This window comes from Eschrichtius robustus, chromosome 3 (assembly GCF_028021215.1).
Source record: "Eschrichtius robustus isolate mEscRob2 chromosome 3, mEscRob2.pri, whole genome shotgun sequence".
NCBI classification, from domain to species: domain Eukaryota; kingdom Metazoa; phylum Chordata; class Mammalia; order Artiodactyla; family Eschrichtiidae; genus Eschrichtius; species Eschrichtius robustus.
Genome location: NC_090826.1, coordinates 97,247,442 through 97,274,618, shown reverse-complemented (window position 1 = coordinate 97,274,618; position 27,177 = coordinate 97,247,442). Strand labels below are relative to the sequence as shown.

Sequence of the window (27,177 nt, the reverse complement as noted above, 5' to 3'; positions counted from 1 at the left end):
TGGCCATCCTGGGCAGAGGCCAGGTGACACATACACATGGGCCAAGATGATTCCCATAGGCTCAGAGGATTCACCACAAAGTGAAATACTTCTCTTTTCCCTCAGTTAGTGGTTCATTTCAGCTGAAAAGAAGACCTAGCATGTTCTGGTCTCAAGGTCAACAGTTCCTACTATGTCCATGCAACAGTCCTTTGAGAATTCTTTCCCCGAGGCCAACAACTAATTCCCTTTAGGAAACAGGACTGGAGTGGCTGGAAGGGGTCAGCCATCCTAACGGGACTGTGCCCCATTCTCTGCTCTTGCTGTTCTGGTTCCAAATCCAGTGTGGACAGAGGGGAGTGCACACAGCCTTGGAGCATCCTTGTGGGATAGGCGCTCTCTCTCTCTCTCTCTCATAGGATTTGAACAACATATCAGGCCCATCCTGAATGCAGTTCAATAGATTTACAGACAAAAGGAGCATGTGTCACTTGCAAAGCAAGCCCCTCAGTACCAACAAGCTCAATCTGCTGGAAAAGGCTCAGTGTCCCCCTGGGGTGCAGCCCAGAGAGGAGGCATGCAACTGGACACAGAAGAAAACAAAGTTGGGCAGCACATGCCTTGGATGAGTTAGTGAGCCCAGGACTGAAGATCGTTTATTGATGTGGTGAAATGTTAACACTATATGGCTAAGTGGAAAAAGCTGGAAACAAAAAAGAATATACAATGTAATCCCCATTTTACGTGTGTGTGTGTGTGTGTGTGTGTGTGTGTGTGTGTGTGAATGCATGGACACACACAAAGAACAAGATGGAAAAGAAAGGAACTAAAATGTTCACATTTTATCTTGGCAAGGAGGAATTGCTGATGACCCTGGGTTTGGTTTATTTGTCTTGGTGGTTCTTTTGTCTTCATACGTTTCTACATTTTCTGTTTTCTATTTGCGCACACGTTCTTTCTGTAATAGAAAATGAAGTAAATGTTACTTTAGAATAATTATAAAAGGGTGGGAAAGGGAAAAATAAAAAAGAACATGAGTATTGGAATTATTTAGAACTAATAATAATCCTCATTCTGTCCCATCTTAGCTGGTGTCCTTGGACAAATTATCCTCCCTGGCCTCTGGTGCTCTCCCTAAAGCACCTACACAGTACATTTTTAGACAGAGAAGGCAGACCTACTGTTTTTATGGTGGTTGGTTATTGTTTTCAGAGCAAGGGTGCTTAGCAGCCAGCAAAAGATGATTGTGGTGCTAGGGAGAGATTTTCGGTTTCCTCTGCTGAGACCGAGGGTCTAGAGTGGACGTGAGGCAGCCTGGTGGATGCCAGGAAATGGTGCAGCTGGGAGGTGCCCACACTCACCACCCAAACCCTCCGCAGTGCCTCCAACCCAAGCATGGGGAGTGCAGACCAGCAGAGACCTTTGGGACCCGGTCAGCAAGATTCCAGCCGCATCCGTGGCCATGACTAACGTGAGCTGACATTCAAGAGTCCGGGACACAGCCAGCAGACATTTTCTTTGTGAAATACTGTGTAGGTGCTTATGAGAAGGAGGCCAAGCCAGGCTGGGAGGGGGGATAGATGGATTCACCTGCAAGTTGATGAGACCCACAGCCAAGTAAAGTGGCTGGACCTCCATGGCAGAGGCACGAGGGACACAGGGGATGCCAGGATGGGGCTGAGCACGGCTCCAAGGGCTTTGGGGACATTGTGCAACATGGGAAAGATCATCCACAGTGGCCCAGCAGCTTCTGCCAAAAGGAGCAGTCCCAGGTCCATTCTGCCGTGTAAATCTGGCTCCTAAAACGCTCAAGTTAATTTCAGCGAGAGCTCCCCAGAGTTCCCAACTGGGCACATAATTTCACCTTCTTAATAAATCACCGGGAGTCCTCCTGTCCTAAGAAAAACAAGAAGAGGAACAGCCAGAATCTGTCAAGAAATTAATTGAAAACGGCAATATAAGACAATATAATTCCTAGCTCAAGGGCAGCCTTGGAGGTCGGGTACTGTCCCTCTGAGGCCTGCTGACCCAGGGCCCACCCCCCAGCTGCTGGAAGGAGGTACTCCTGCCTCCAGCAAACTGTAGCTCTTCCCTCTCTAGCAAAGCTACAAACAGCACATCTTTGTGCACCTCCCAACCCAGGAGCCAGGGCCACAGACATCACGTGGCATCAAGGATGGCTCTTCTAAGAAAAGCTAGAAAAAACATGCCTCTGTGTATTATGTGCACCTGAAAAAGGCTCTTGTGTGTGTTCATTATGTGTTTCATTTATGTGTTTGCATCCTTTCTTGTGTGATGATGACCAAACCAGGATCCGAGCATTTTAGAGCTGGAAGGAAACCCTGAGATTAGACAGCACCCCCAGTGCCCAGCATTGCACCCAGGACTCAGGTGCAATGTCCTCATTTGATGGGTGAGACTATGGTCATGGTCACAGACACAGTTAAACGCAGGTCTTCTGCTCCCAAGTGGCTCTATCCCATTGGTCCTTCTTCAGTTTCATTCAGCAAACCAGAGCACACAGTGAGGAGGCAAAGCTGAATAAGACAGAGCCCCTACCCTCGAGGGACTGGTGGGAAAAGCAAGGATGTACATGACTGTGATGTTAAGAAATAATACTAATAATTCAAAACCTGGAAATAAGGCCACAAGAGGACAGTAAGTCCTTCCAACGTCATTTGGTCATTGTTTCGCAAGTCCACCCAAGGATTATTTAATCACCCAGGGGAAGGTATCTTTGTTTAATGGCTATTTACCATTCATTAAGGGCTCAGACTCTGTGAAGTTACATGTTAACTCGTAGATCATGTACAGTAAAGATATAAATAATGTCTATTCAACAGAAAGCATAACATTAAAGACTGATTTTTTTAACTGCCTTGTAAGACATTAACCAGTTATGTTTTGTTTTTTAATTGAGGTAAAATAAACATAAAATTTTACCATCTTAACCATTTTTAAGTGTACAGTTGTGTCATTGACTATATTCACATTGTGCAACCATCACCGCCATCCATCTCCAGGACTCTTTTCATCCTGCAACACTGACACTCTACACCCATTAAACAATAACTCTCCAGTCTCCCCTCCCACCAGCACCTGGCAACCAAAGTCTACTTTCGGTCTCTATGAATTTGACTATGCTACATATCTCATATGAGTGGAATCGTGCAGTACTTGTCCATGAGACTGGTTTATTTCACTTAGTATAATGTCCTTAAGTTTCATTCATATTGCAGCATGTGTCAGAGTTTTTCCTTTTTAAGGCTGAATCATATTTCACTGTACATATACACCACATTTTGCTCAACCATTCGTCTGTCCATAGACACTTGGGCTGCTTCCACCTTTTGGCTACTGTGAATAACACTCCTATATAAACTTGGGTGTTCAAACATCTGTTGAGACTCTGCTTTCAGTTCTTGTGGGTATATATCCAGAAGTGGAATTGATGGATCATATAATAACTCTACGTCTAATTTTTTGTGGAACTACCATACTGTTTTCCACAGTGGCTGTACTGTTTTACACTCCCACCAACAGTGCACAAAGGTTCCAATTTCTCCGGATCCTTCCCAACACTTGCTACTTTTTGGTTTTTTTATTCTAATGGGTATAAGGTATCTCATTATGGTTTTGATTTGTACTTCCCCAGTGATTAGTGATATTGAGCATCTTTTCATATGCATATTGGCCATTTGTGTATCTTCTTTGGAGAAATGTCAATTCAAGTCCTATGCCCATTTTTAAAATCAGGTTGTTTGGGTTTTTTGTTGTTGAGTTGTAGGAGTTCTTTTATATATTCTGGATAGTAACCCCTTATCTAATACATGATTTGCACATGTTTTCTCCCATTCCATGGGCTGTCTTTTCACTGTTGATAGTGTGTTTCCATGCACAAAAGTTTTTAATTTTGATATAGTCCAATTTATCTATTTTTTAATTTTGCTTCCTGTGCTTTTAGTGTCATATCCAAGAAATCATTGCCAAATCCAATGTCATGAGGTTTTTCCCTTATGTTTTCTTCTGAGTTTGGCAGCTTTAGCTTTTCCATTTAGGTCTTTGATATGCTTTGAGTTAACTTTAGTACATGGTATAAGGTAAGAATTCAACTTCATTCTTTTACACATGGGTGTTCCGCTTTCCCAGCACCATTTGTTAAAAAAGACCGTCTTTTCCCCATTGAATGGTCATGGCATGCTTGTCAAAAATCATTTGACCATACATGTGAGGGCAACCAGTTTTGTTCTTAACCTAGATATTTTACTTGAACATTTCCTTTTAAGTGCTTATAAATACCCAGTTCCTCAAAATGCTCTTTGAACCAGCCTTGCCATCTTATTGGTTCCCTCATTCATGAACTACTAAATCTTTGACACCTGTCCATTCCATATTTCATGAGAGCCATGTTTTTAAATGTTTGAACATTATGCTTTGACAGTAACATACAAAGTGCTGTGGGTGTCAGGGTGAAGATCATTTCTAGTCGAGGGATTCAAACACCTTTTCACTTTTGAAATCAGCCTTATGATTAATGGGTAGACTTTTGGCAGATAGATATGGTGGTTTGGAGCGAACATTAAAGACCACGGAAACAGCAGGAAGAGTGTTTTCCTTCCTGTTTGCTTCCTTTCTTGTGTGTCTTAGCCAGCAAAGTTTATTGGCCAACACAGATGTGACACTTTTCATGAGAAAGTCTCAGGGAAAAAAAAGCTTCCTGCCTCTTTCATATGTCATTTCTCTTCACGACAGGTCCCTGCTACAGCTCCAGGTCAGCGCCTTCCTCTCAAGCCTCCACCTCCACCGCACCCCCTTCCCCTACCTGACAAGAGGCTAGAAAGGGCCTAGGCCTTTCCATCCATACTTCAGATTCATCTCTGATTCTGCCTTAACAAGGGAATTGCATTTCCTGGCTGTCTCCATCCCACCACATGGGGCATCCATGAAATATCTCCCTGACAGACTCTAAATGTTACCAGCATCAATCACAGGGATAAACTGCAAACAAGCCCGGGACAGAGCAGCCACCTCTGTCGGATCCAAAGTGGTATTAATTAGAAACCTTAACTTCTGGCCACAGAGGATGAGAACTGCCGCCCTCAAGTGACCTTTGCCTTGGCAGCGTGTCCCCAGCCACGGCTGGCGGCAAAGCCCCTCCCTTTGGGGATCTTTACTCTGCAGGGTGCTTCTGCCCCGCTTGAATTAACGCTGAGACTTGTGTTCCCTGAGGATCTCAGGTGTGCACATTCCTCCTTGGGTTTTTGAGATCACATTGTTGTGGTCCCCAGGCCTTTCCCACCTGAGCTTCCTAGCCCATGGCCGTGGCATCTCCTCAGGCTCTCGGCGGCCACAGCAGCCTGTACGGTGGCTTGACACTGGATGTCCCAGCTTTTGGCTTGCTGAGAGGCTGTCGCTGACCTCCCCCTCCTCCGTGGGAACCCATGCACAGCGGCAACCCAGAGGAGCCTCAGCAGAGCCTGTGCCTTGCGTGCTGCTGAGACCCATGGCCTTGGGCTTGCCCACTCCTCTACCCCTCCCAGAGCCTCAGCTGTCCAGACACCCTGACTGAGGCCTCCAGGCATCCCAGCCCCTCAGCCTTGGCTCAGCCTCTACCACTGGTAAAGACACTGCCCTGCTGGAGTCAGCAGGGCTCCCTAAGGGGCTGACCAAGGAAGGAGTGAGTGGAGTGAGGGCTCAGTGATCTCGAAGCAGGGCTGCTGGGCTACTTTCCTGGCTGGGCAACCAGTGTGTTCTGTGGATGGTTGAGGGCAGGATCAGGGTGAGCCAGCCTCCACCTGATTTCACCCTTCACTAGCTCAGCAACCTTGGGCAATTCACTCAACCCCTCCGAGCCTCAGTTTCCACATCCATAAAATGGTGCTCATAATAACACCTCAGAAAGCTGCTCGATAGTAAATATAAAACACTTAGTACAGCACCTGGCAATAATCAATCCTCAACAAATGTTAACTATTTCTTGGGGGTCAGGGGTGGGTTTTGCGCCACTTGTGCGGTTGTGTGTACACAAAGAACACGAAGTCCTAGGGGAAGGACAAGTGGAACAAAGGCCAGAGATCGTGCCACTCATTTCTCCAGGCCTTCTCTTTGCTGACCAATGTTTCTACCAACTCATAGAGAAGGCTGTCCTACTTTCATATTTGCTTGTCCAGAGAGTGATAAACTGTTATCTCCTTAAAGTAATCCAGCCTGCTTTCAGATGGGCCCTTCTCCACCTTGACAGATGGGATTACATTCATCTCCCTTCCCCTTTGGCAACTGGAAAGATCAATGAGACATTAGTCTCCCTGACTGACGTTCTCCTGGGGGAAATGCTGACGGCCCAGAATTAATGTGGCAATTGATCTACTCCTGGTGTCTAAAGGCACAAGACAAGTCCTCCCACTGCTGGGAGGGGAGATGGGGAGACGGCAGCCTCTGGCCACTTTCTGGGTCTGACTCACAGGCCTGTGTTGTCTAGACTGGTTGAGGAGACAGTTGCAGAGAGACTGATTCACCTGGGATCTACATCCTGGAGACTGGCCGGCCCTAGCCCTGGAGTCACAAAGCCATGGACACTCTCAAGTTCTACGACCTTGACAAGCTATAGACCTCTCCAGACCTCAGTTACTTCATCCACAAAATGAGGATGGAGATCCCTGATGGGATGACTGTGGAATTAACAAGAGATAATGTGTGTGAAGAGATGTGCTTTGTAAATGTTAATTTTTTATCTTTAAGTACAAGAGTAAATGCAATGTTCTTGAGTGAGAAACCAACCAAGTTTACAGATATTAAAACTGAGGCCTACAGCCGCATAGCACAGGGAGATCAGTTTGGTGCTTTGTGACCACCTAGAGGGGTGGGATGGGGAGGGTGGGAGGGAGGGAGATGCAAGAGGGAAGAGAAATGGGAACATATTGTATATGTATAACTGATTCACTTTGTTATAAAGCAGAAGCTAACACACCATTGTAAGGCAATTATACTTCAATAAAGATGTTTAAAAAATTAATTAATTAATTAATTAATTTAAAAAACAAAACAAAACAAAACTGAGGCCTAGAGAGATGAAATCTGTTTTCAGTCAGGTAAGTTAGGAAGACTGTCCACTGCCTTCACTGCTTTTGACACTGTGATTGCGGCCCTGCCCCACACTTTCTACTGGTTCCTTGGGAGCTAGAATAATGGACAGATGAAGGGTTGGAGAGGGTCACTTTCCTGAGATTTTCAAAGGGATTCCCCGCTTAACAGAACATTTGCTGGACACTTTCTGTGTGCTAGATGCTTTCCTAGGGACCGTGGAGGGCAAAGGCAACACACTCAAGTTCTGATAAGCCCTCGACCTTGAGGGTTTGGTGTTTCTCTTTTCATCCTTCTCTCTCTCGCTCACTCATTTGTGCGTCTTCTCCCTCCCAGAAGCAGCTCTGCCTGCCCCACTGAGTCCTTTCCTTACAATGTGGCCCCAGACTCGGGGCTGGGCCAGACACTCAGGTTGTTGTTGGTAATGATCATTGGTTTGAACAGTTTCCCTTACCCAAAATAAAACTTGGGTTTTGTTTTGGTTTTTTCCATGATCTCTAGTAAATAAACTGTATAGAACATAAACTCCTTGAGTGAGGAAGCTCTGCCTGATTTATTACTACTACCCACATGGAATTTGGCAAACTAGGAGTGAGAAATCGATTTTAAAAAATGAAACTACAGATCTACAGTGAGGACACAGCACGAAGCTGGTGGACATACATACTCTGAGATGCATTTTATGGCCCTATCTCTAGAAGCACAAAGCAAAATGACCAACCTCTCGAATTCCATATTCTTATACTCAAGCAGAAGAAAGGGCAGATAGCTCTCCCCTCCCCTTGCCAGGGCGTGGAACTCTGCCCGGTAAAGTTGCTCTCTGAGGTGTGGAAGGAGCTGTGGGCGCCTCGCCTAAGAGCTCTCCCTCACGCCAAGAAGGAAGCCCCCTCCCTGTAGGAGACACTTGGAATGCTCTCTTGCTGCCCGGCCCCAGGTGAATGCCTTTGCTTTGCTCAGGCACTTGCAGAACAGATATAGAAAGCAGACATTTCTTCTTCAGCCTCCTTTGCAACTAAAGCCAGGAACGTGATCCAGGCTGCATCGCTTAAACTTACCCACACAAGACTTCAGTTCAGAGGCTCTGGGAAAATTCCACTTTGCTGGCAAGGGCAGCAGCAGAGGGGTCTGGCTTCGGGGGCGTAGCAGGTATAGGGTTAGGTTCCTGCCACAGTAATGGCCTTGGTGCCGCAAGCTGTTGTGGGCTGCCACAAGACCAGTGGCAGGGGTGGCATGGTGGGCTTGGAGCTTTGTCACTGGAAGCTTAGACTGAGCTCTCCAGCCCTCCCAACAACTGGGTAACCGTGAGCTACCCAGCGTCATTTTAAAATTTCCTTTCCTACTCTATAAGCCAAAGTCAGCTTCTGTTGCTTGCAACTAAGAGCCCTGAATGACAGTCTAGTTCAGCTTTGCCTCAGCTATCATTTCTTGAGGTCATGGCAACAATAGCAGGTCTCACCTGTTCGCTGTCTGCGGTGGCCCCAGAGACTGTGTGAGGGGCTTCACGTGCATCGTCTCATGGAGTTCCCACACCACCGCTATGAGGTGGATACTATTCTTATCTTCAGGGAGAATTGAAAAAAATCTGAGCTATCAAGGCATTAGAGGACTTGTCCAAGGTCTTACAAGAGGGTAATTCAGTGTTGTAACGATAGGTAAGCTCCCGAAGCTAAATTCAGATTCCAGGAGAGACGGTGGCAGCCAACAAAAAAGCTTCTCGCTCTGCTCTTCATGGCAGGATGTGCAGAACTAGGTGGGTCCTCTTGTCTTCACGACATTCTCTACTCTGAAGTAAGGACCAGTAACACTTCACTAAGTTCGTAGATGCTGAAATAAAGACACAAAGATATTTCACTGCCCAAGAAGGATTTTTCCGGGACAGTGGCAGAGATGATTGACAAGGAAACACACTGTTACCCCACAAGCATGTTTTCTGAAACTCCCCAGGGCTAAGGGAGTCCATGCTGGGTAGACAGTGAGGGGTAGCCAAAGAAGCTGAAAGCCTGCATTTAACTAAAGGCATCAGTGTGCAGGTCGGCACTGCAAATACATTTTAATACAGGTAATTTCTTTCCCATTCATTTTCAAGCACTTATTTCATTTACGCAATCCCAAGGCCAATAAATCTTGGCATTAAGGCTGATTTGATGTGTGATGCAGACAGTCTAATTAAGGATAGGGTATTTTATCAGCTCCTCTAAATTTCCTTTTCTCTAGTCTACAATTTTTTACACTGGGCTGATCTTTTTTTTATTCATAAGGGTTTCATTCCCATTTGTCATGGCTGCATTAACTGGGCATCTAATGAAGACTTGGATAGGGAAGTCTGCATCTCATCTATCCTCAGTAGCAAAATTAATAAAGCAGCAGGAAAATAGCTTCCTGAACTGAAATGTCCTTGGCCCACCCTGAGTCATCTAAAATATATTTTGTGTCTTCCAAAATTGGGGCTTAGCTATAAACTTTAGGAGACAGTGCTCAATTTCAACTTCCATCCACTGATAGCCTGTACCCTACTCCCCCGCCCAACCCATTGCTTGCAGAGGCTTGGACCAGAGTGGCCAGAAGCCTATTTTCCCACTATTCCCTCTGCACACATTTATTGAGCACCTTTTATAGGCCAGGCTCAGGGAGATATAAAACAGGCTCTAGAAGGCCACAGTCAAATGGGTCATGCCACCACTGTTGGCCAATGCAAGAAAAACATCTTAGTTAGCCAAGTATCAAGGCTGGGAGCAAGCTGGAATGATTATCTGCTCTATCCTTTTGCCTCTGAGAGGGTGAGCCTCCCAACCAGTTTCTCTATAATTAAGGGCTGCCAAACGCCTGTGATCACAGACATTGACTTGTAGACTTTATGGATATATGAGTATATTGGTTTCCCAGGACTGTCATAACACAGTACCACAAACAACAGAAAGTTATTGCCTCACAGTTCTGGAGTCTAGATGTTCAAAATCAAGGTGTCCTCTGAGGGCTGTGAGGGAGGGATCTGCTCCAGGCCTCTCTCTTTGGCTTGGAGATGGCTGTTTTTTCCCTCTGTCTTTTCACATTGTCTTCCCTCTATGAATGTCTGTGTCCAGATTTCTTTGTATAAGGACACCAGTCATATCGAATTAGAGCCCACCCTAATGACCTCATTTTAACTTGATTACCTCTGTAAAGACCCTATTTCCAAATAAGGTGACATTCTGAAGTACTGGGGGCTAGGACTTCAACATATGAATTTTGGGGAGACACAATTCAACACGAGTGTCTCTAAAATTGGTTTAACTAAAGCTCTAAGACAACCTGTAGCAACACAATATAGTTAGAACACTGCATGGAGGGTTAAGAATTCCATGTTCAAGTTCTAAATTAGCCATTTCCCCTCTCTGAGCCTCAGATTTCTTCTCTAGAGAATAAGAGAGCTGGACTGGGCCTCCAGAACCCTCTCACGTCGCCAGGACTGTGTTGCTGATGAAGTAAGAGAAGTTGAGGCAGCACAGGGGGCAGGTTAATGGTGAGGCTCCACCACTCACAAGCAGGCTGATCCTGAGCAAGGACTGATCTTCTGAGCCTCAGGGAGTTTCTTTAACTCTTAAGTGAGGACAGTGACAACAGCTACGTCAAAAAGGTTCTCAGGACTAATAAGGCCTGTGAAATGCCTGGCACGCAGCTGTCACTCCATGTGTACGAACTGCTAAGGGCATTACTGCTCTTATTACTATCAGAAGTTAGGCTTTGGATCTAGGACTCAGCTCTCAGGCGGTGTCCACGATTGGAAGACAGGGGTCTGCACCCCAGTGTCCTATCCAGTAGCTCATGTGGAGTGAGAGGCTTTAGCTGGCAGGACTCCTGTGAACCTTGTGACATGCCTTTCCCCATCTCCACTTCCAAATCCCATCCCATTCCATTTAGCTTTTCACATTCATGTCATTAGGGTTAGGGCTAGGATTTCAGGTGATTTTTTTTTCTCACTGTTTTATTAATTTTACACACCCTAGAAAAGTATAATAAAACATATTTCATCATCTTATTTAAATGCAGCCCTGCGACCTCACACCCACATGAACACTAGATTGCTTGAGGTCTGTAGTGGTCATTCGGCTCTTATCTTCTTTGAACTGTTAGTTAATCTGCTCATGTGTGTCCTTGCCTAGACTGTAAGCAACTTGAGGAGACAAATGGGTCTTCTTACTGAGATTTAGCAAACCTTACTGATTGACTCCCACAATGCACTGGCCCTCTTACCTGAGAAATCTCATATCATCCTCCCCACAACCTGATGAGGCAGGTAATGGCGTTACCATGTCACAGATGAGCCCCTGAGGCTTGGGGTAGGCAGTGGCTAAGCCAGGATCCAATTCTACATCGCCTGACTCCGAGGCCACAAAGCTAGCCTAGTGCTGTCCTCAGCAAGCTGTACCAGCTCAGGAGGCTCATGGGTCCCTGTAACTCACTTAGGATCCTCCAGCCTGAGCCGAGTTTTCCATGGCCTTGGTGCCCCCTGGTGGCATGTGAGGGCTCATTCCCAGCCCAGCATCAGGCTCATTCCACTGCAGGCCTGCGACCCTAAGCACTTGAAAGAGTGACCAAGGGGGCTGGCCCTGGCGCAGCGGGGCCCTCTGCACCTAGGGAAGTGCTAGAGCCTCTACTAGAGTGTCACTTTTTAAATGGACCGCCCCCGCCCCGAGGATTCTGCTCCTGATAGGTCAAAGAAGAGCGCTTAGGGTCTCAGGCCAAGAGCTGTGAGATGACCTACAAGGTCTGGTTCACACCACCCAGCTTCTCATCTCTCCCTTCCCAGTAAGGACATGTGGGCATGGGCACTCTCTGTAGCACCCTCCTGGGATTTCCATTTTCCAAGAGCTTGTTTATGGAGGGGGGGAGGGGGAAGAGGATAAAGGTGGTTAAAGTTGAGGACTTAAAGCTTCTTTACATAACACAGAGTCTTTTTCTCAAAAAACCCATCAAGATTCTTCAGTAAATATTACTGGAGTCCTATTGTGCTCCGCAGCGCTCAGGATTCAGAAATGGAGAAAACACCCTTTCTGTCTTGAAAAGTAAACATATAAAAAATTACAATGCAATGAGGCAAGTACTCTGATATGGGTGTCCTGGGACTTCTCCTGTCACACCCAAAATGGTTATCAGTACTCAAAACTGAGAATAGAGAATCATCAAATACCCCACAAGCTGAAGTAGAAAACAATTAGGGGTCAGACACCTTGTCCAACTAACCATCACTCCAGCCCGCAGCACTTCCCCAGCTTATATAAGCCACCGCTCCTTCTGCAGGGACAAAACAGCAAGAGGACACAGAAAGAGGGGGTGGTGTGGAATAGCCTGCCTTCCCACCTCCGGAGCAACAAGGATGTTTGAGCCAGCGGTCATCCTCTTCCTATGTGCTCATTTTCCCTTCGGAGGCCTTCCTTAGCAGCGCAAAAAGTGATCACCAGCTTTTCCGGGAATCCTATAATCACTGATCTGGCTTTGAGATAATCAGAGATATCCTAGAGCTGCATTAACCAATGGTAGCCACCCATCACACACATAGCTATTGAGCACTTGAAATGTGGCTAGTCTGAATTGAAACACGCTGTCAGGGTAAAATATACACCGGATTTTGAAGACTCAGTCCGGGGGGCGGGTGGGGCAGGGGAATGCAAAACATCTCTGTATTTTTAAAATTGATTACATGTTGAAATGATAATATTTTGGACATAGTATTTGGACAAATAAAATATATTATTAAAATTAATTTCACCTGGTTTACTTTTTTTAGCGTGGCTACCAGGCCATTTAAAATTACAGCTGTGGCTCACATTCCCTTGCTATTGGACGTCGCTGCCCTGAGGGTTAGAAAGCCAGAGCTGAGATGCCCCAGTCCAGCAAAGCTTACACCACACTGGGACCACAAGGGGGCGGCACTGTGGTGCCGAGCTGCCTGGGGCAGGACTTCAGCAGCAAGCAGACCGGCTCCTCACATTTTCTGATGCTATCTTTTAAGGGTAGTTTTAAACAGCTTTTTCTAAAATTTAAATGGCCCATATTATGTGACCCCGAGGTTAATATAAATCATTTCTCTAGGGAAGGAGTCGAAAACTCCTGAATTACAGCATTCAAGACTGGAATTTTAAGGCAGCTGCAAGTTTCTCACCATCACAGCTAGGGAATTAAGAGGGACTCTGAATTCAAGTCGAGAGAAGCCTTGAAGCTGGGCCCCCGAACAGAAGGTGGGCTGTGAGTAAAAGCTGGAAGTGAGAGGGTTGGAGAAAAGGTAGATCCAGGAGTGATGTTAGGAGGACTTAAGCACAGGGAGTGGGTATTGGCTTATGGGGGATGGGTGACCTCTGGACATACTCCCATTTTCATCAAAATGCTACCAGTCTGAGACTAAATTGTTACCACCTTTCTGCGGGGCAATTTGTAAGTGTATTTTAAAAGCCTTAAAAATGTCAATATCCTTTGACCCAATAATTCCATTCTAGTAACTTATAAGGAAAATTTTAAACTGCACAAATATTTGGCTATAAGGATATTCATCCAGCATTTGTAATAGCCAGAGAACCCAAAATAACAATAAAACTATAAGCAACCTAACTGCACATTGATATGGGTTGGTTAAATCAATTAAGTAACAGTTATAATATGGACTATTTTGTAAGTGTTACAGAGGTTGCGTAAATGAATACTTACTGACAAGAAAAGACATTTATGCTAAATTCTGTGAAAGGGTCAGCTACAGAATTTTATGTCCAGTATGTGTGTCAATTTTGCTTAAAAAAGAAACAACAACAACAACATTAAAAGCATACATCTGCAAAGACAACTGGCTGAAAGAATATCCTCCAAGGGATTAATAGTCATCTCTGGACAGAGGCTATGGGTGGGCTTTCTTTCCTTATTTTTAAAACTGCTTTTATAATTAACTTTTTTTAAGAGTATTTTTAAGTAGTCCTAACTAGTCTTTATCACAAGTGACACGTTCTTTCCCAAACTTTCCCGAGCCCTCGCCAAAGCGGAAGAACCAACGTTTTCGTTAAAATCCCGACACTTTCCCCATACCTATTAGCATTGTTCCATCTCGTCCTCTAGTCCCTGTGTCCAGTCTTTTCCCCGACAAGCCTGGGGACCCTTCACCGGGGTCCTGTGTCTCTCTTGTCTCTCTCTGCCCCACCGCCTGGATGAGACCCCGTCGGACCGGCCGGGTTATTGTAAAACTTCAACAGGGTCTGGCCCGACTTCTTGGAGTCGGTGGAATTGGAATCCAAAGGTCTGTATGGAGGAGACAAAGGGACAGGCCAGGAGGCCGGCTCCGAGGGACGACTGCAGACCTCCCTCCCGCGGCGGCATTCCGCGCCATCCCCTCGCCCGCTGACGCACAGGCAGCAGAACCTCCGCCCGGCTCGCGGCGGCGGGCGCGTAAAGATGTCATCCTGGACACAACGCGAAGGCTGCGCCGCGAAGTTTGTCCCTTTGGAGGCACCGTTCCTGACCACGGCCCGCTCGCGTCATGTGACCGACCGAAGGGCACCCGAGACCAGCGGCGAAGAAGGAGGCGACTCGCGGCGAGATGGAGGCAACCTTAGAGCAGCACTTGGAGGACACGTGAGTAGTATTCTCGTCGGCCCGTCCTGGGGTCGCGGCTGGGGGATTTGAACGGGACAGAGGGCGCGAGCTGCGAGCGCCGGCCGGGCGTCTTGGGGACGCCCTGTCCCGGGGCCTCCGGTAGGGGTGCGAAATGACCCGGAATTAAATCTCGCCAGGGTTCCGCACACTCCCTCCCGAGCGGGTCTCCGCGGCCCGAGCCCACACCCGACTCTCGTGCTGAAATTGTCTGTCTGGACAGGGTCGTTCTTCGGGAGTTTTAGGAACCGGGGTCGTTTGGGGGAAGGAAGTACCACCTGTGCAGAGCACTGTCTTATAAACACACACGCGTATTTCCTTACGGGTGTAACCAGTTACTTGCTGAAAGGCATCCGTTAAATTTGTCGAATGAGTAATATCTACGTAAAAATCCAAAGTTGGAAAAATAAAAGGCGTACAGGGTAACACCTCCCTCGCATCAGTGCCCCTCAGCTTCCCACTACCCCTACAAGAGGCAGCCCGTGTTACTTAAGAGTTTTTCAACAGTTGTTTCAAGTGAGTTAGTATGTTAAAATATGCATTTTTAACGAAGGCAACAAAATCCCAACTATTGCAATGTTTGTGGCCTTCCAGAGCTCAACAGTACATGGCACGGTCTTTTTTCTCATGAGAGAGAAAGTAGTACAACAATGCCTGGTACAGAGAAAGGATATTTGTGTTATAATTATTTAAATTCATTTCCCCACATCATTTGCTTTCTTCTTCCTGCGTTCCTGGAATTAGAATGAAGAATCCATCCATTGTTGGAGTCCTGTGCACAGATTCACAAGGACTCAATTTGGGCTGTAAGTATCTCACATCAACCCTTTGGTGGATTGCACAGCATTTGATGTTGACTGGGAGCCTAGTGTGCAATTCTCTAGTTTTTATTTCCTGTTACCCTGCCACTTTCTGGGGACTTTTGCAAGCATAGAGATCAGCCCCAAATAACAAAATTAGAAAACTGAAACTTCTCAATTGGTGTTTATAAAGGTAGAAATGTTCCTTGCAATTCTAGCACTACAGAGTCGTTTGTACTGAAGTAGTATTTGAATCATTTTAAATTGGGTCTAGAAAGGACTTCAGATAATGACAGCAGTTACCATTTATTGAATTTATGCCATATGGTGGGACTGCGAAGCTTTGTATACATCATCTCTAATTTTCACAATAACCCTGCTAGATGGGTGGTGTTACTTTTTAGTCCAACTTCACTTAAGAGTAAGTGAGTAGGTAGTAAAAATGGGGGCTGCAGGGTTGGACACACCTGGCGTCAACCCCTTGCTCTTGCATTTACTAGTGGTGTCAACTTGGACGAAAAAGAACCTTTCTGAGCCTCAGTTTCTTTACTGAGTTGTTGCTTAATAATAATTATTACTATGGAATTGCATTTATTGAGCTCTTACTATGTGCCAGGCACCGTTCTAAGTGCTTTGAGTATACTAAGTCATTTAATTCTCATGACAACCCTGTTAGGCAGATAAAGAAATGGAGGCATAGAGGCTGACTAACTTGCCTAAGGTCATACAGCTAGTAAGTGGTTGAGCTAGGATTTGAGTCTGGCTCTGAAGCCTCTTAATCAGAATACTATAAAATTATATATGTAAAATACTCTCAGCACAGAACCCAGACATAATGCTCAATAAATGGTAACAATTACTGATGAGAAAATAAATCCAGAAAGGTAAACAATGGAAGCCTTCAGCTAACTAATGTCAGAACTAGTAAACCCAGGACACCTTGCTCCTTACTCCTCTGTACTGCAGGACTTTTTAAAGCTCTGAATTTTTGCTGGGAGGTTAATTGAAGGAAGTAGCCTGTAACTCAGGTTTTACACACTAATCAGTTTAGTTGGAAGCAAAAAGGCAGATTTTTTTTGAGGCACTTGCCAGGCTCACAAAGGCAAGGCTGAAATTCAAGTGCAGAAATGTAAAACTAAATGTATTCCTTCAAGAAACCTTCAAGGCCCAAAAGACTGCACTGTGTGTCCAGTTAATGTTTTACGTAACAACAGTAAATCCATCAACTCTGCCATATTGGCATGTCTATTACCTGAGTTTGTTTCAGGCAGATGGGCTTGTGTTGCCTTTCTATACAGAAAGATATTGTAAACTTAGTAATTCCGTTTTGTACCAGACATCCAAGATTTAGTTATTATCTACAGGCTAAAACAAACATTAGTAAAAAGCCAATTCTGCTGCTATTTGAAAACCAGTTTATTCTAGTGGAAATAATTGCTCACAGAATATTTATACATGCTGTTAAGGTGATCTTACAAACTCCTCAGTAAAGATCTTTATATCCTTTGAGGTTGATCTCAGTAAAAGGAAATCAGATTTTTCCATGAGGAATTAATTAGCTTCAACAAGTCTCTTGCCCTTACTGGTTTTTGTCAGTCTCACTCCTGAATTTCTTCTTGGTTTCAGTTTGCTTTCAGATTGACTTGAATTACAGCTTCCTTATATGCTTGAGAAGGTGTTTAGAGATGGTGATGGGAATGACTTGGAAAATTGAGTGTTATGGCCTTTTACTGACTTAAAAGCTGTTATTGGCTTTCTCACTGATGTAACCACGGAGTATCAGGGCAGAGTCATTTTACGTCAGTACCTAACCTAAGAGACCATGAGCTGAACCTTCTTTTTGTGAATAATTCAATTCAGTTCCACTATACCTCTATACTCATTTTTGGACAGTCAGGCAGTGTGATATCATCTCTGTCTTCCAGGCCGCGGAACCCTGTCAGATGAGCATGCTGGGGTGGTATCTGTTTTAGCCCAGCAAGCAGCTAAGCTAACCTCAGACCCCACTGATATTCCTGTGGTGTGTCTAGAATCAGATAATGGGTGAGTAGATGGCAGCAGATCCCTTCCTTTCCTTTTCATTCAGAAAAATCAATCCCTGGGAAACTTGACTGGGGCTTGCCCTGTGTTCATCAGTGATTTCTCAAAAGTACTTGGAGGAAGGTTCCACCCTTTGGGCCACAGGAGCAGATGGATTGATCTCTAAAGCTAATGTGCGTTCAGACCACAAAGACATTTAAATGAAGAGTAAGAGTCGTCATGAACTATCAATAAAAGAAGCAATAAATAACACAGAGGAAGACTAAACAAAGAACAGAACAATGTCTGTAGTAATAGAAATACCAAAGACATTGCAAGTGAGGGTCCTCCGAATAATAGTAAATGAAAAAAGCAGAACTATGCACAGGGACTTCCCTGGTGGTCCAGTGGTTAAGAATCTGCCTTCCAATGCAGGGGACGTGGGTTCGATCTCTGGTCAGGAAACTAAGATCCCACATGCCGCGGAGCAACTAAGCCTGCATGCTGCAACTACTGAGCCCACGTGCCCAAACCAGAGAGCCCGTGTGCCGCAATGAAGAACCTTTGTGCTGCAATGAAAGATCCCACTGTGCCGCAACTAAGACCCAACAGAGCCAAAAATAAATATTTTAAATAAATAAACTATGCACATTATGATCACAGTTCTGTAAAGTGAAAAAATGTATATGTGGTATACGTGCAGATTAAAAGAGGAAAATATTAATAGTGGTTGTCTTTGAGTGATAGGATTATAGAATTAATTTCATTTTTATATTTTATACTTTTCTGTATTTCCCAAATGTTTTATTGTTTAGATATTGCTTTCATACATAGAAAAGTATTATTTTTTCAGTTGTGTCCTAAACCAAACAGCATCTTTAATCTTACATTGACTGCCACTTGCAACACTTCACTGAATATCTTCCACTTTGCCTTTCAGGAACATTATGATCCAGAAACACGATGGCATCACAGTGGCAGTGCACAAAATGGCCTCTTGACATCTTGTATCAGTTCTCCAGCAGCTTGTCATGGGGACTCAATCGTACCTTATGTTAATTATCTTATAGAGCTATTAGAGTTCCAGTAATTAGGCCATTCATGTAATGTGCATTGGGCACTTTTCTATTAATTTTAGAGTAAGCTGCTTTTTGACACTCTGGATTGACTTATCAAAATACTAGTTAAGGGAAGTATGTTTTGAAGCAACAGGTTTAGGTCACTTTGTATACAGAATTTTGTTATGTTTAATAAAACTGGTTGGAGGAAAGCTTGGATCTTTTCTGAATTCCTTAAACTCTTATCAAATGTTTATTTTTTCAATTATCAAATTGTAACTTTTCTTAAAAGGGTAACTGCTCCAAACCGTTCTGTTTCAGAAGCTCCTGAAATACAGATTCTCACAGAAACATCCATGGATATACAAAACAAGTCAAGCATACTCCTACCCCATAATAAAAACATAATAGTAGATATCGTAAGTACTTACTATATGCCAGGAACACATTCAGTTCTCGTTAACAACCCTATATGGGTTCTCAGTAGCAAAGAGGTGGAAGCAACTCAAATGTCTGTCAATGGGTGAATGGATAAACAAAATGTATATACATACCATGGAATATTATTCAGTGTTAAAAAAGGAAAGAAATTCTGACACATGCTACAGCATGGAGGACTCTAGAGGACATTATGCTAAGTGAAATAAGCCAGTCACATAAAGACAAATCCTGTATGATTCCACCTATATGAGGTACCTAGAGCAGTCAAATTCATAGAGATAGTAGAATGGTGGTTGCTAGGGCGAGGGGAAAAAATGGGGAGCTACTGTTTAATGGGTACAGAGTTTCAGTTTTACAAGATGAAAAGAGTTCTAGAGATGGATGGTGGTGATGGTGGCAACAATAATATGAATGTATTTAATACTGCTAAACTGTACACTTAAAAATGGTTAAGATAAAAAAATGGTTAAGATAGTAAATTTTATGTTGTATTTTACCACAATAAAACAGTTTTAATTAAAAAACATAAACTACTAAAAACACCACCTGAACTAATAAAAAATTCAGCAGAATTACAAGATGAAGATCAACTTACAAAAGTGAAAAAAGATTCTTCTATACCTCAAAATAAAATAGAAAATAAGAAAACATTTGCAATAGCAACAAAAACAATAATGCATTTAGGAATTAATAAAGGATGAAAAAAAACCTGTATGGAGAAAAAGTTTAAACTCTTAAGGATTAAAAAATGAGAACTAAATAAATACAAAATATTGAATACAATGTAACAAAAGGATATCAAATCTGCAAAGAATTTTTCCTGAATTCAATGTGTTGTAATAAAGATGGCGGTAGGAATTTTTTTTTTGTAAACTTGACAAACTTTTCTAATATTACAGGGAAGCATAAAAGTTTCGTAAATAGTTGTCAAAAAAAACCCTGTGTGGTAGGTACTCTAATTTGTCCCATTCTGCATTTGTGTAACTAAGGCTAAGGAATTAGCGGAGTCACCATTTGGACCCAAGCCTCCAAGTCAGAGCCTTACTTTTAACAGCCAGACTACTACAGAAGTAGGTATGTTTGGCCAGAAAATCTACCAGTTTCCAAGTATAGGACATTATCTTCTCTTCAGCCTTTATCATTCTCAACAGAATGGTGCGTAAGAAGATACAAAAGACTTCATTTTGTTGAATTTGAATGCAGCTCGTATCGCTCTCTAGCAATTTAATATTTGACAGTATACAAAGAAATCTCCAGAATAATATCATTTATTCAAAAATATCAAGCACCTACAAATATAAAGTGCTAGTTTAAGCACAGTGATCTCTTATAATTTAAGGAATGGTGGGAACCCTCCCCAAATCTTAACTCGTTTCTTCACGAAGAGTGAGGACAGGGAAAATAAAATCTTGGTAGTGCTTGTATTATACTCTAAGTCCCTAAGTGCCAAAAAGTTTCATGGACTGTATTTATCAGTGGGGTGAGGGTAATAGTGGTGACAGGAAAATCATGCTGCATCCTTGCTGAATAACTTTAGGGCCAAGAGTTAGAAAGTCAGAGGTTGAGGGAATTATTTTAGTTAAAAATCGTATAAGCTTTATTAAGTCGATTGGGTACAGATGTCAAAATTTAACTAATATCCCAATGGTGGCTTAAGAACTCTTTGCTCTTGATATAAAGCCCCACATGATTAATAAGAACCATTTTTAATGAACTAAGTACCAATAGCAGGTCTGTTAATGCACAGTTACTGTATATACGTAGTCCTCACAACAAACTTGTAAATACTATTAGCCACATTTTACAGGTTTGGAAACAGATTCAGAGAGGGTAACTTGCCCAGAGTGTGCAGGCTTAAATAATGGCAAAGCTGAGATTCTAACCAAGTCTGCATTTCCCACTATACCTCAAAGCTTTCTGTATGAAAGACATGTTTCAAGGGGTTCACCTCTGACAGCATCTTTGCAGCTTTCCTAGCCTCTGGGAATGACTCATTGTTCTGCCACATTTCAAATCTGACCCAGCCCTCAGCATCAGAGCTCTCTAGCAATACAAAGCTAGCCTCATGTCATCCTGCGATCAGAATCATAGATAGCCCTGCTTTAAAAGAGCAACAAGTACCTACCAAAAACAAAACAAAGTCTTACAGATGTTTACTAAAAAATGCTTTCTAGATTATGTTAGTAACTACATACAACTCTCTGAAAAACACTCCCCTTCCCTCTTTTGGGTTTTGTCTTCTGCTGAAGGTTTCTTTGATCCTTACCACCAGACCCACATAATTGCATAATCTTTTCCATTGTTAACTTAGAGGCCATCTTCCCAAACCACTAAGCTGTGCTTCTGCTAGCGCTTGAATCAAAAATACTACAGAGTTGGTTTTAGGAGCCTGAGAAGCCCCTTTTTAAAAAGGAACATGCATAAATATGTGCAGATTTTCCAGATAAAACCAGAAAAACACACATTAGCCTAAAATACACTCTGGTTTAAAACCTGGAACGTTGGTGTTGGGGAGATGAAAGGCAATTTCCTGTTGACTTTTTTTTTTTTTTTTGATGTGGAGGGTGGAGCAGAGGAAGGAAATGGGATAAGAAAACTGAATTGTCCCAGTAATGTTCTAGGAGACTCAGCCTTAACCATTTCCAAAATGCAATAGAAAAAAAAGTTTCATTAAAATTAAATATAAGTATACACCTTTCATGGGAGGTGTCTGGAGTTAAGGTAACATGTATAGAAAAGTAATTATAAGAGGGCTTGGAACTCCAAAGTACTAACCAGAATCTTCAGTCATTACACAGAAGTTCACACAAATATGCTGCAGATTGCCATTTACAGCCCAGGAAATGTATTGCCCAACTCTGGGGCCCCACTCCCTGCCTTGAGCATAATGTTAAAAGATAAACTGAGGCATATTAACAATGATAAGAGCTTATCTGAGCAAAAATCGATCTGAAGCTGGCACTGACAAACCAGAAGAGGTTAGGCGCTCTCTACCATTCAGGAGTTCAGGGAGAGGCTTTTATAGAGAAAATGCAGAAGCAAAGCAATTATTGATTGGCTACAGCTTAAATCCTAGTTGGCTGTATGTGATTGGTTGTCCTTAGGTTTTAATTTCATAACCTTGAGGCATTTACAGGCTTAGGTTTTGGTTTGCTTATGTAGGCCACACAGCACTAGAGCCACCTTAGTCTAATGGCCTCCTGTTGCCTTAGCCAAGTGGCTTGTTAATTTCTTGCATTTGCTACACTACCAGAGGTGTTGATCCAGCTACAGCAAGAGGTATTTGCTATGGCACAGACTCTTCCTTGTTTAGCCAGCAAGTAATCTAAAGCAATTCTACTATCTCAAATCATCTTACCAAGAAAACCTAGGGACTTCTGTTCTGTAGGTATGGCCTTGGCAAGATTCAGCGATAGTTGCCAGAGAAGCATTGCCTTGCCGTGCATTAACAGAGAGAAAAAAGCAAGTAGTGAAAAGGCAATAGGAATAAAGGTTTCAAATAGGAAATAAAGATCTTGATCCGTGATCTAGGGAGAGCTGTCCATCTCAAGATGCTATCTGCTTCTGGGGAGGAACCTCCATAAGCCAATTTTAATTTTAGGTCTCCAGTTGTACAGTTCCAAGAGTCTGGAGGAGCCCTTTTTAACTGGGAGATATGGACCCAAGGTTTAAGGCCCTGAAGTTTGACTGCTGACTTGGTATGGTCCCTTCTAAGGAGGGTAGTCTACCCTTCTAAGGGTAGTCTTTGTTCTTAGTGATTTCAAATCAGAAGGGCAGGAGAAAACTGGAAATCTTAGTTTGGAGAGTAGCCAGATATTTGAGAAAACTAGAACAATTCAGGATCCAGTCCGGTTTACAGGTATATAACAAAAGCTCAAAGACAGTGAATAGGACTAGAATCTGATATCCACAAGATCATATTATAATTTTCTACTGCAACATAATTTGTTTTATAATCACCCCCATTTCTATCAAAGATAATCATAGTAAGACTAATTTGTTTGCAAAATAAGTCTAGTCTAATAAAACTTGGGCTGATTATTTACAGAGGTGCAGTAGGAAGAGTAACTGACCATATAGGCTCTTTTTAAATCTGTTTTGCTAGGACTTTTCATAAGGAATCTTAGATTGAACTTTTAAAGGCTCTCCAGATTAATCTTAATTAATCTCCAGATTAAGAAGTCAAGCCAAGGATTTGTCATTTCAGACTTCATCTGGAATACCTATAGATTTGGGTGAATTCCTCTCTTCTCAAGGTCCCCAAGATATCCTGAGGTTCTCGGGCCTGCCAGGAAGTGACCTTCCTTACTCACCTGGTAAGGTTTCTAGGAACCCTATAAACAAGATGCCAGGCCAGTTTTTCTTAGGAGCTTTATTGCCTCCATAAAGTCAACCTTAGTTCCTTAAAACTGTCTGATCATATCTGATTTTATGCATATTCTCAAATATGATATTCCAGTCAAAGCCTTGGTAATATAACGGAGGCTTCCAATTGTGTCCTGTTATAAGAACATATTCTTATTGGGCTTATGTAAATCACTATATTGCCATGAAAATAAGACTACACAACAAATTTCCAAATTCTGGAGGGATCAGGTAGGGAAAAAAATGTTTCACTTTTGTTTACAAAGGTATAATTTACCAAATTGCCTTAAGTCATAAATAGCTTAAGAGAGAAAGGTTTCCTTAAATTTGGAAAACAAAACATTAAGGAATCAGCAGTGCTTCAAAGAAAAAGTTGTAAAAAACATTATAATCATCCTCATCAGTTCATTTAATCATACGTTATTAATTCTTGTTCAGGTTGAATCCAGTTTTTTCATTAGCTCTGAAAATTATTACCCAGTTCACTTTTATGTTCTTAAACTTATCAGAAACCTGTATTCTAGATCTTTCCATGAATCTCTAAAGACAAAGAAGCACTTCTGTGAAAGCATCAGAGTAAAACAATAACTCTCTGCAAATGACAAAAAGACTTTTAATAAAGTCCTTCCATACCTTTCCTTACCCCCTAGACACATTCTACTTTCCTTCCTACTTTTCACACACTGTTGTTTCCTTTCACCCCTATATTTTAGTAGTTTTAAATTACATATAACAATTAGAATTCGTAACCCTTAGAATCCTTACTTTCTAGTGAAAACTAAGAAGTAAGCAATTGTGGACTGTTACACTAGCATTCTGTGGATTGGTACATTTATAAATATATTTTATAATTTCCAGAAGTATATTCTTCCTCACAGTAAATTTTTCAATGTGGCATAAAACACCTTTACCAATAAACCCAAATATCTTTAGTTCCTCTGTAATAAGAAGCCAAAGTAGGGGCTTCTCTGGTGGCGCAGTGGTTGAGAGTCTGCCTGCCAATGCAGGGGACACGGGTTCGAGCCCTGGTCTGGGAAGATCCCACATGCCGCGGAGCAACTAGGCCCGTGAGCCACAACTACTGAGCCTGCGCGTCTGGAGCCTGTGCTCCGCAACAAGAGACGCCGCGATGATGAGAGGCCTGCGCACCGCGATGAAGGGTGGCCCCCACTTGCCACAACTAGAGAAAGCCCTCGCACAGAAACGAAGACCCAACACAGCCAAAAATAAATAAGTAAATAAATAAACCCAAAAGTTAAAAAAAAAAAAAAAAGACTCTCTTGAGGTTGTTGATGGAGAGAAATTTAAGAAGCCAAAGTAGACAAAATACCAAAAGTAGATAAACTTGTGTTCAGTAATTAATGTTTAAGCATTTTATCTTACTTGGAAATGATCTAGTCAATGAATATCCATAATTTAACTTAGTAGAACTTTCACCTAGTTTCCAAATCGCCCCCCACATACTTTTGCTTTTGTCCTTCTAATAAGAATCACCTCCCTGAAGTCCACATTTCAAAGAAATGGCTCTGAACACTTGAGATGCAGAACGGTTACATCTCAAAGCTCAAAGGCACAGAAAAAGGATGCAAGTTCCACCAAGAAGGACTCTTATTCCCTAAATCCAGATGTTTTAAAATATCTGCAAGCCTTTTGAGCTGAATAGGGGAGGTTTTGAGATTGGTAAAAAGGACAGACTTTTGGTCGTTTCTAGAGCTGCATTTCTGTTCTTGTCAAAACTCGATTTGTAAGACAAGTAGTTGTTCTTTATTCCTCAGAGAACTGGGTTGCCAGCTGAATGATATCAAGAGGCCCAGTGAACCCACCCATCTAACTATATTATCTTCAATTTGCTTCTTTATGTCAGGGAGATTTCCAACTAAGAAGAAAATTAAGATTCCTATGTTCCAGATTTGGAGCTGTGCATTTTTTGAATGTTTTAGTGAATTCTTCCACAGTGGCTTCAGAATGTTTTTCTTTCCCTCTGGGTACATAATTTCATTTCAGCTTGGTGGAGAAGCCCTTAAAAACAGTTCCTACCAGGCTCTGAATATCAGCTTCCAAAGTAACCAACGCTTTTTTTTTTTTTGCATTTTGGCTGCGCTACGCAGCAAGCGGGATGGCATGTGGGATGGTTCCCCGACCAGGGACTGAGCCCCGGCCTCCGCAGTGAAAGCACCAAATCCTAACCACTAGGCCATCAAGGAACTCCCCAGAGTGGCCAACTTCTAACCACAAAGTTCACTAAAAAAATCCTTTTAAATATTTTATTAACACGTTTTAGGTGGGACAAACAGTAACTATTCCTGGCAATATTGAACTTTTCTTTTACTTTTAAACCAAAGGTATCCCTATCAAATGACTCAAAAACAAAACCGTGGTTTAACCATGGATGCAAGAGACATCCCCAAACAAAGTGCAAGAGGTATTACTCCCCCAGCCCCAAGATCCAGAGCCACTCCCAAAGATAATCAAAGAAAGAAAGACTTAGACAATTCCCCTGGTAGCTGGTGACCCACATTTCTGTCCAGCCATATTTTGGGGATCCCCAATGTGACAGTTGAGCTGCCTGCACACATAAGAACTGCCAGCCTGTGTGCCCTGATGGGCAGAAAGAAAGCCAAGCCAAGTTCTCAGGACATAAAACAAGATAAATGAGAAAGCTATAGCTGTCACTGGGAGGAAAAAGACCAAGAACCAGTGGGGACTTAAGTGAAAGTTCACAAGCCACCATTCAAAGATCTAATTCTTTTTTTTAAAAATAAATTTTATTCATTTATTTTTGGCTGCATTGGGTCTTCGTTGCTACATGAGGTCTTTCTCTAGTTGCAGCGAGCAGGGACTACTCTTCATTGCGGTGCACGGGCTTCTCATTGTGGTGGCTTCTCTTGTTGCGGAGCACGGGCTCTAGGCACATGGGCTCAGTAGTTGTGGCTCAAGGGCTCTAGAGCGCAGGCTCAGTAGTTGTGGCACACGGGCTTAGTTGCTCCACGGCATGTGGGATCTTCCCGGACCAGGGATCGAACCCATGTCCCCTGCATTGGCAGGTGGATTCTTAACCACTACACCACCAGGGAAGCCCCCAAAGATCTAATTCTTACGAACATTTTTCTCCTACCAATCTGAATCTAGAATGGAAGGAACAGTGTGAAATTGTACCTTCCTTTCTGAACCAGGCACCACAGGTGGAGGTCCAGAAGAACTGACTTTGGTAAGAATTCTCACCCTTTATGGGCGTCTGCCAGCTTTCCCGGGATCCCACCAGCAGGCTCTAAAGCAAGTGGGGTGTCCCAGCAGGTGTCATCCTGGTCACCAGAAACTGTAGAGGAGGAAGAAAAATTTTCCCTCTACCCTTATTGTAAGTGTTGGCTGGGATCCCTTTTTCTCTAGGGCACCTCATAAGTGGATAAACTGTGGCTACTGTAGTACAAGATTATCTTTGGTAAGGTTAGCCTACTTGTTCACCCTTAAAACAAAATTTCATTCACCTGAGACCTCACACAGGACCAGCCCAGTTTAAGTCCAACCCAGTCTGACCCCGGACCCAGGCTGACTCCAACCAGTTTCTGGACCCAGTCTGGAAAAAGAAATGCTCAACTGAAGTCTGACAGTTCATACTGCAAAAGCTGTGGAGCTAGGGTGGGAGAGGGACTTACCCACACCTCCAGAGGCAGCTAGAAACCAGCGAGCCAATGGGCTCAGCAGATACCTACCTCTGGCTGCTCGGGGTCTCCTTCCTTTGTTCCCTCTTCTGACACCAGAACTGCTAAAAGACAAACTGAGGCATATTAAAAATTTTAAGAGTTTATTTGAACAAAAATGGATTCAAA

At 43.2% G+C, this 27,177-nt stretch overlaps 1 protein-coding gene and 1 long non-coding RNA gene across 3 annotated transcripts; one reads left to right on the top strand and one right to left on the bottom strand.

The window, feature by feature from the left end:
* Positions 1 to 790: 790 nt before the first annotated feature.
* LOC137761214 (uncharacterized) lies at positions 791 to 14,448 on the bottom strand. Of its 2 annotated transcripts, none has more exons than XR_011073405.1 (3): positions 14,107 to 14,448; positions 8,115 to 8,883; positions 791 to 937 (listed from the first exon to the last, which is right to left on the bottom strand). It is a non-coding gene; the product is annotated as an uncharacterized lncRNA (long non-coding RNA). The 2 variants fall into 2 exon arrangements; XR_011073406.1 differs by having other exon boundaries at positions 8,516 to 8,883.
* Positions 14,449 to 14,539: 91 nt separating this feature from the next.
* LAMTOR5 (late endosomal/lysosomal adaptor, MAPK and MTOR activator 5) lies at positions 14,540 to 18,756 on the top strand. The gene is made up of 4 exons (XM_068540469.1): positions 14,540 to 14,649; positions 15,412 to 15,473; positions 17,393 to 17,510; positions 18,427 to 18,756. The coding sequence occupies exons 1-4, from the start codon at positions 14,615 to 14,617 to the stop codon at positions 18,485 to 18,487; spliced, it is 276 nt and encodes a 91-aa protein (XP_068396570.1). The 5' UTR covers positions 14,540 to 14,614; the 3' UTR covers positions 18,488 to 18,756.
* The last annotated feature ends 8,421 nt before the right edge of the window (positions 18,757 to 27,177 follow it).

Bases quoted from the DNA above. Each gene is read 5' to 3' on its own strand.
- LAMTOR5 (XM_068540469.1), top strand. From the start codon at position 14,615: ATGGAGGCAACCTTAGAGCAGCACTTGGAGGACAC. The intron at 14,650-15,411 runs GTGAGTAGTATT...TCCTGGAATTAG, and splicing joins GAGCAGCACTTGGAGGACAC to AATGAAGAATCCATCCATTG. The intron at 17,511-18,426 runs GTGAGTAGATGG...TTTGCCTTTCAG, and splicing joins TGTCTAGAATCAGATAATGG to GAACATTATGATCCAGAAAC.